We start from the raw sequence: 9595 nt of genomic DNA on the forward strand, positions 1-9595 counted from the left end.
AACATCCCTAAAATGATGATAAAATTAAATCAAGTCTTTACAAAATTCACCAGATTAGATAAACATAAATGCTAATCAAGTTTAGTACCTACAAGAGAGAAAGATTATTGAGAAACAGAAATAAGACAAGAACGCCTACAATCAAACATCTCTCACTTCTTTATAAAACAAACCAGACACCATTTTTTTTTCCCATCATATTAACTCCTGCAGCACAACACAGCACAACTCAATCTTCTATTGAATAACATACCAGACATAATTTTGTTTTCCCCGCCATACTCAACTCCTCCAACACAAGACAACTCAATCTCTGTTAAACAACATACCAGACATCATTTTTTTTCCCACCATATTCAGCTCCTCCAACACAGCAACACTCAAATCTCCGTTGAACGTCACATTCATAAATGTATACGTTCTTTTTTCCATTGTATTCAACTTAATGTCCTCCAAGCTGTAGCCACAGTCAACTAGAACACAACCAACATCTCCAGTTGCATTATAACATACCACCACCCGAACTGCACCATTGATGCTCCCAGCTTCCCAACATTTATTCATTCCACAATGTAGCTTCACGTAATCTGCACTTGATGCCAGACCAAAAACCTTCATTTCTGCAACACCCCAATTTATAAACCAACAAAGATTCAATTAACTATATTTGCAGTCGGTTTTTTCAAGATATCCCCCACAAAATCTCCATTTCTTCTCTTTCAACCACCTCATTTCTTTACTTGTATATCTCCTTTTTCTTTTTTCTTCTTTTTTTCTTTTTTTTCTTTTTTTGTTTCCCCATTTCGATCTTTTAGAAGCAAATTAATGTAGAGACCAACACAAACTAAAGTTTTTCATTTGATGCAGCAACCAAACATGAACCAGTAAATCGGACAGTAGTAGGGGCTCTGCCTCGCAAGTTAAAAATGCCACTATCATTCACAGTGGTGATAGATTTCACAGCTTGAAATTCTTATCACCAGGTCAATGGCTGTCTATTATATTTGCGCTAATCATCTGGACAGCAAATCATGCAGATTCTAGTCCATAAGTCCTCTCTCTATCTCTTTTTTTTTTTTTTCTTTTCTTTTTTTCTTTTTTTTTTTTTATCCTTTTTTTTTATAAGAAGCTCCATATTCCTCTCCACTAGCCATAAAAACAAACTTGTATCTCTACAAAAAATGGCGCCCTTAGAAGAGAAAGCACACTTCTGACTTTTCTACCAACTTTTTCAAACAATCCACACATAGCATATCTAGGCAAAATGTCTCCTCATACTCACAGTCCTCAAGACAACACCCACAATAGAAACAACGTGCTATGCAAAGCGTGCAACCCCTACAAACCTGAGAGGCATGATCTTTTGCCCGGCAACTCTCTCTTGGGCAGTCATAAACTAGCCCCAGTTTTTGGCATTTAGGGCATGACTCAATGTCGAAGGCACGATCATCATCACAAGGAGGATATAAATGTTCAAAACCAAAAAACTGCGGTTTACGGGTTCTCAGCTGCATATTGTCATCCTCACCAAGTAAGCACTTGAACTCTTCAAACTGCTTGTCTGTTATACCCATTTGTCTACCAATCCTTAAGTGCTTTATTCCTGGGGTGCCGGCAGACATGAAGGCTCTTAAATTAGACAAAATGCCCTCAGTGCTCAGTTTCAAACAATCTGGCACACAAAGCTGCAAACAAAAAGCCCAAAATTCTTAGTTCAACATACTTCAAAGAATTAAACTCAGGAAGAATGGAAATATAAGAGTTAAAATAAGGAAATCATTAACACATGCTTTATAAGGACTAAAATTTGATTGATCCTGTCACTGTATCTCTTTTTCTCAAGAGAATCTTCATATAAATCAAAAGGCTTCTAGCAAGTAATATTAAAAGCACAGTAGATAAGGAAATCCCAATCGCAATATCAACAGACGACGATCTTGGCTTTGATGGTGGAAGGAGTGAGTGAGAGAGATGGCGATGGTGAGTTGGTGACTGTAAGTGAAGACTGAAGAATGAAGATGGCAATGGTGAGTTTGTCTTTGTGACTGTCGAGAGAGAGAGTTTGAGTTTGAGTAAATTAAAATTTTAGGGTTATTTGAAATTTAAAAGGGGGTGCATAAAATCCAAAACCGCCTAGTTTTAGTAAAATCCATCCTGATCTGGTATTCAATCTAGATATTCGGATTTTCTTAAAATTATGATTCATATCCGATCCGAATTTTCGGATATCTGGCTTTTTTGAATCGGAGTGGAGCGGACTCGAATCGAATATCGGATTTTTTTGAACTGTCCTACCCCATCAGATGCGATTCTGGTCGAATGAGATATGAGATTTGGAATGACTGTTTTACCCTTGAACCATTATATTAAACAATTTTACATTAATTTAAAGGAGGGAATCTGGAATTTGTAAAACTATGGACAAGAATTAGCCATTTTGCTTTAACCTTGGGTGGGAACATGTCTTTTACTCTTTTTTAATTAATACTATTGGAGGTTGTTTGGTTAACGGTAATGGAAGATGACACCGGTAATCTATCTCAAAAGGGGATATTACCGTGTTTGGTTTTTAGGTAATAAAAAATTCTAGTAAACTTTCAATGCAAATAGTGTTTATTGTAGGCAATACTGGGGGTAATCTGATTACCGAGTGAAAATGTGTTATTTTAAGATTATTGAGGTAATCAAATTTTTGTTCTCATTTTACCCTTAATTAATTAACATTTTAGGCACAAATGTCCTCGTATGTTTACCAAATAACAATAAACCCAATTGTACTAAAATGCCACAATCACAATAAAAAGTTTAAAATTTAACAAAATATCGGCAGCTGCCCAAGATGACTACCAGTCGTCAACCACTGCCGACAGTTACTAGAATGGTGAATGTCCGACCGGATCTAGCCGACCGTGCGTCGATCTAGTCATTTCCGACTAGATCTCTGGTTGGAAATGTTTAGATCATTGTGGATCTGAACGGCCAAATCCATGGCCATTTTCGACCACATTTGTGGCCGTTAACGGCCTTGGATCTAGCCGTTTTTTGCCAGGATAGGTCTGGCTGTTTGCTGCCAGATCGACACACGATCGGCTAAATCCGAATGGTCGTGTGTCGTTCATGCTACTTCCGATGGAGGCCGACGATGGTAGCCAACTGTCGACAGTCACTTGGGTGACTGAATATTTTGTTAAATTTTAAACTTTTAATGTGGTTGAGGTGTTTTAGCCAAATTCTCAAATGTCAATGGGTTAAAAGTAATAATCGAAATAATAAAACAATATTATAATAATTTTTAAAGAAAATGGCAATTTAGTAAAATGGTCTCCTATAATTCTTTTATTCCTCCCAACCAAACATATTAATTATTTATATCCATCAATCGAACCAAATATATATAGTATAATATTCTCCTTAATCTTTAAAATAATATATCTAACTGATAATCTTATCTTTTCGCATTCTTTGAATGACTTAACCAAAGACCCCATAGGGGGCGTTTGGTTGGGAGTTATGTGGAATTACTAGGGGTTAAGTCATCTTATATTATTTGATTACAATGTTTGGTTGTCAAATAATATGAGATGTCGGTAATCTTCAAATACCAATAGTAGTTATTATTGGTAATATTGAAGGTAATTTGATTACCTCTATTTTCTTAGGTATTCTAAGATTACTAAAGTTATTTTTTTTTGTTACAATTTTATCCCTTATTAATAAAAAATTTGGACAATAATGCCCCTATTTTAAAATAAATTTACATTAATATCCTATTTCAATTTTACCCTTATTTAATTAAAGTTTTGGACAATAATACCCTTATATTTAAAACAATTTATGGACCACCACTGCCACCGAGCCACCATCGCCAACAGCGAGCCAACCAACATGGACCGCTGCCGAAAAGTCGCCGGAGTCCCCTAAAAAAGAACGGGATTCTGTGGGAGGCTCCGGGAGGCTTCAATATGGCCGTTTTCCAGCCATATTGATGGCCGAAAACGGCCATATCAGGCCAGATCGATGGAACTGGCCGTTAATGGGCAGATCTATTCTGACCGAAATAGATCTGGCCGTTAATGATCAAATCTCGCCCAGATCTGGTCGATAATGACTGTTTTCAGCCATCAATATAGTCAGAAACGGCCATATCGGAGCCTCTTGGTCACGGTGAGCTACTCACAGGGACTTTCGGAGACTTCTGACAGTGGTTTGCAACGGCGGCAGGCAACGGCAGGAGGTGGAGGTGATTTCGTCATAAATTAAAGTTTTATATAAGCAGGAGTATTTTAGCTAAATCTAAAATATTGGGAGTTAAAAGAAATTATTCAAAAATTAATTATAAAAATAATATTATATTAATATTTAAAAAGGGGACAATTTAATAATTTAAATAACATACCCATCAATTTATTCCCCATAACCAAACATATTAATATGACATACCCACCAACTAATCAAACACATTTTTTTAAAGATTCCCAGTAATCTTCAAGCTAATCTATCTTTCCAATAATCAAATATTCCCAGTAATCTAACATTCCCTGAACTAAACGCCCATTTAATATATTACTATATTACTTGAGAGTTCTTTTTAAGTGAGAATGGGGAAATTGGGAATGATTCATTGACACCAAAGTTTTTCTACAAATTCTTACATTACTTAATGAGAGTGATTAAACTATTTATCATAGCAATCTTTATATTATAAGAATTTCCCAATATCATATTCATCCATTCTTAAACATCACTTTTATATCGTGTTGTTCTATTTCTATACAGTTTTACAAATTTAATTTCGACAGCTAAATTCAAACAAATTTAGTAATTACAATACAAACATATTAAATTAATAATAATTGAAGGAAAGATTTTCGAAAACTGAATTCAAGTATAAGAAAATAACATCTCATCTCTGATAATCATTAGATTATCTAACTCAAACAAAAACATCCCTAAAATGATGATAAAATTAAATCAAGTCTTTACAAAATTCACCAGATTAGATAAACATAAATGCTAATCAAGTTTAGTACCTACAAGAGAGAAAGATTATTGAGAAACAGAAATAAGACAAGAACGCCTACAATCAAACATCTCTCACTTCTTTATAAAACAAACCAGACACCATTTTTTTTTCCCATCATATTAACTCCTGCAGCACAACACAGCACAACTCAATCTTCTATTGAATAACATACCAGACATAATTTTGTTTTCCCCGCCATACTCAACTCCTCCAACACAAGACAACTCAATCTCTGTTAAACAACATACCAGACATCATTTTTTTTCCCACCATATTCAGCTCCTCCAACACAGCAACACTCAAATCTCCGTTGAACGTCACATTCATAAATGTATACGTTCTTTTTTCCATTGTATTCAACTTAATGTCCTCCAAGCTGTAGCCACAGTCAACTAGAACACAACCAACATCTCCAGTTGCATTATAACATACCACCACCCGAACTGCACCATTGATGCTCCCAGCTTCCCAACATTTATTCATTCCACAATGTAGCTTCACGTAATCTGCACTTGATGCCAGACCAAAAACCTTCATTTCTGCAACACCCCAATTTATAAACCAACAAAGATTCAATTAACTATATTTGCAGTCGGTTTTTTCAAGATATCCCCCACAAAATCTCCATTTCTTCTCTTTCAACCACCTCATTTCTTTACTTGTATATCTCCTTTTTCTTTTTTCTTCTTTTTTTCTTTTTTTTCTTTTTTTGTTTCCCCATTTCGATCTTTTAGAAGCAAATTAATGTAGAGACCAACACAAACTAAAGTTTTTCATTTGATGCAGCAACCAAACATGAACCAGTAAATCGGACAGTAGTAGGGGCTCTGCCTCGCAAGTTAAAAATGCCACTATCATTCACAGTGGTGATAGATTTCACAGCTTGAAATTCTTATCACCAGGTCAATGGCTGTCTATTATATTTGCGCTAATCATCTGGACAGCAAATCATGCAGATTCTAGTCCATAAGTCCTCTCTCTATCTCTTTTTTTTTTTTTTCTTTTCTTTTTTTCTTTTTTTTTTTTTATCCTTTTTTTTTATAAGAAGCTCCATATTCCTCTCCACTAGCCATAAAAACAAACTTGTATCTCTACAAAAAATGGCGCCCTTAGAAGAGAAAGCACACTTCTGACTTTTCTACCAACTTTTTCAAACAATCCACACATAGCATATCTAGGCAAAATGTCTCCTCATACTCACAGTCCTCAAGACAACACCCACAATAGAAACAACGTGCTATGCAAAGCGTGCAACCCCTACAAACCTGAGAGGCATGATCTTTTGCCCGGCAACTCTCTCTTGGGCAGTCATAAACTAGCCCCAGTTTTTGGCATTTAGGGCATGACTCAATGTCGAAGGCACGATCATCATCACAAGGAGGATATAAATGTCCAAAACCAAAAAACTGCGGTTTACGGGTTCTCAGCTGCATATTGTCATCCTCACCAAGTAAGCACTTGAACTCTTCAAACTGCTTGTCTGTTATACCCATTTGTCTACCAATCCTTAAGTGCTTTATTCCTGGGGTGCCAGAAGACATGAAGGCTCTTAAATTTGACAAAATGCCCTCAATGCTGAGTTTCAAACAATCTGGCACACAAAGCTGCAAACAAAAAGCCCAAAATTCTTAGTTCAACATACTACAAAGAATTAAACTCAGGAAGAATGGAAATATAAGAGTTAAAATAAGGAAATCATTAACACTTGCTTTATAAGGACAAAAATTTGATTGATCCTGTCACTTTATCTCTTTTTCTCAAGAGAATCTTCATATAAATCAAGAGGCTTCAAGCAAGTAATATTAAAAGCACAGTAGACGAGGAAATCCCAATCGCAATATCAAGAGTTACAAACAATGAGCAAGAATTTGAATCACTTCTAAACTAAATGATGGCATATTAATACACATGTCAAGTTGAAGACATCCATTCTAATAATCAAACATTTTATCCATTTGAATGCTATCAAGAAATTAATGCTTTCTATTATCATGAGTGGGAGATAGATAATCCTTCAAGGTTCAAACACCTATCAAGAGATTGTAGGACTGAACACAAAATTTTCATATAGATGCTGATGAACAATCAAAAGGAATATTCATCATCATCATGGAAAGAAATTCAGTGAGAAGCTATGTGCTTAGAATTGATAGAGAGCGTGCTTCATGATTGAGATAGGTTCTTCCTCTCACAACACAAAAGAAATAAAGACAGATTCTTAAACTTTACATGGAAGTTTCTTTCCAGGTTCTGGTAGAAAATTACATCAATAAGAAAGGGGAGTTTATTAAGGTAACTTTGTAGTGAAGGGCTTGAAGTATTAAATTATTCTAGGAAGAAGGATAAAGATTGTTCTGTAAATTGATTTGAACCATATGTTCCCTTCAGTAGAAACCCTGAGAAGGCTAAGAGAAAGCTTTTTGCAAAATGAGGGTACCAAAATATTCATCAACGCTCTCCACCTTTCCAATTATAGTTTGCTTAAACTATATGGAATCTAAATACAACATAATATATCATAAAATTACAGTGTCTTTTGTCTAAATATATTAGCAAAATCATCAAACCATTACTAGAGGAAAGCAAAATAAAGAACCATAAAGCTATTATTACAAATAATACGCATAAGAAATAGATTTAACTAAGAAATCTAATTAAGCCACGAGTACTAACCTTCTTCAGCCCTGGATTGCTTTCGAGCACACGCTTCAAACCAATATCGGTGATTCTACAACAGTTCACAAGACTCAAGCATTGAAGAGTACCAACTGCCCTGCCAGTTAACTTCACAAGAGCATCATCACTGATCTTCGAACTCAAAGGTTGATATATGTGAATGCTCCTCCATAACAAAGGATCACTCCTAACTGCATCACGCAATGACCTACAAACTCTTTCAACCGAAAGGAGGTCTTTCACTCCCAGACAACCCAGAGCAAAAAATAAGGCATCATGGGGAATACCTCCTCCACCACAATCGAAACAAACTTCCTTAGCCTCATTATTACAAACAACCCCATCATTCACGTTCACATTCCCACTACAACCAGAATTATCACCATAAGAAACCCCATTACCAATCTCAATTTGACTAAAACTACTAATTGGAATCGATATTTTATCAAATTGCAAGTTACCCTTCAATTGTTGAAACCTCACCAAATTGAGACCAGAAAAGGATTTTTGATCTCCATTGTGTTTCTCACTCTCACACCCCCATAAACCTCCTATATCCGTCTCAAAATCTTGAATGATTGCCGTGAACGTAGGCATAGGCAACTCATCCACAGCGCCTCCCAGTTCTTGGTCAAAACTATCCTTCGATTCCTTATCTAAAAAGTCATTATCTAAACTGCTAAAACTCCATGAACCCCAGACGTCATCGCAACTCAAACCAATAGTTCTCTCTGATTCCTTGTCTAAACCGCTAAAACTCCACGAACCCCAAATATCATTACGAAAATTCAAACCCATTCCTATAAGATATATAAGATAGACTACTTACAAGAAAAACCCAAAATTCCAGGAAAGAAAACCCTCAATTCCAGAACAGTATATCTGAAATTTCAAAAGGTTTATCGAAAAAACAAGTAAATTGACGAAGTGGGTCGGCGAAAGAAGAGAGAAAGTTAAACTTGACAGGGAGGAGAAAAGCCTATGAAGATAAAGAAAAAAAAGGTACAAGTTAATGTTAGCGAAGGAGGTGGAGGAGGAGAAGGAGAAGAAGATTAATGGGGCGGGTTTCGCAACAGAAAGGGTAGACAGATTAGTTGGTATTAATAACAAGGGTAAGGGCAAGGGGAGGGCATAGTAAATATTTAATCCCTCCTGTACAGAGGGCGGGTAGATTTTTTACTGGTAATTTCTTCCCTCTCTTCTAACCTAAATCGGGAAACCAAAAGAGTGGAATACACATGTACGGTTAATATTGTATCTACGAATAATTATACGTGTATATATATATATATATATAAATTAATAATTATATTATAAAAATTTAATACTACTTGCGTTTGATTGAGTATCTTATTAACAAGGAATATGTGTAAAATAGTGAATTAATTAAAATAATTTAAGCAAATTATTGTTTTGAGAATTTATAATATATTAATGAGAGTTAGTTACAAATTATTTTCTTGGAGGTTGTGTGCAATTAATTTTTGCTTTTTCTTTCAATTTCAATTGATTTTTTGAATCTTTTATGGAAATTGTTAAATGATATAGACATATATATCTCGACTTCCCAAAAAAAAAAAAAAAAAAAAAAATAGAGATTAAAAAAAGAAATGAAGATAAGTCATAAATGAAAGTGATAAAAATTTGATAAGATATGTTTGGCAATTAATGATAGTTGGAAGACAGGCAAATTAAATATGGGGGATATTGACAATTAAATAAAATCATCACCTTCTCCTATAAACTAAATGTATATCCATCCTCATTATATACTAAATGAGAAATTGGTTTAGGTCATAATCAAAAGTGGCAAGGCCAACTAATTAATTAATTGAATTTGGGATAAAATAAATTGAAATGCCTCAACTAATTGAGGTGGTACAACTAATGGAGAGT

The 9595-nt window shown here is 35.0% G+C and overlaps 1 protein-coding gene across 1 annotated transcript; it reads right to left on the reverse strand.

Moving 5' to 3' along the window:
- Positions 1-6111: 6111 nt before the first annotated feature.
- Positions 6112-8798, reverse strand: LOC116141954 (F-box protein SKIP14-like). The gene is made up of 2 exons (XM_031427430.1): positions 7697-8798; positions 6112-6627 (listed from the first exon to the last, which is right to left on the reverse strand). The coding sequence occupies exons 1-2, from the start codon at positions 8495-8497 to the stop codon at positions 6133-6135; spliced, it is 1296 nt and encodes a 431-aa protein (XP_031283290.1). The 5' UTR covers positions 8498-8798; the 3' UTR covers positions 6112-6132.
- Between the last annotated feature and the right edge of the window lie 797 nt (positions 8799-9595).

This window comes from Pistacia vera, unplaced genomic scaffold, assembly GCF_008641045.1.
Source record: "Pistacia vera cultivar Batoury unplaced genomic scaffold, PisVer_v2 Contig401, whole genome shotgun sequence".
Taxonomy (NCBI): domain Eukaryota; kingdom Viridiplantae; phylum Streptophyta; class Magnoliopsida; order Sapindales; family Anacardiaceae; genus Pistacia; species Pistacia vera.

What these genes read in the sequence shown, in the direction of transcription:
- LOC116141954 (XM_031427430.1), bottom strand. Translation starts at nt 8,497, where the DNA reads ATGGGTTTGAATTTTCGTAATGATATTTGGGGTTCGTGGAGTTTTAGC. An exon ending in GCAATCCAGGGCTGAAGAAG is followed by an intron (nt 6,628 to 7,696) that starts GTTAGTACTCGT and finishes TTTTGTTTGCAG; the next exon opens with CTTTGTGTGCCAGATTGTTT.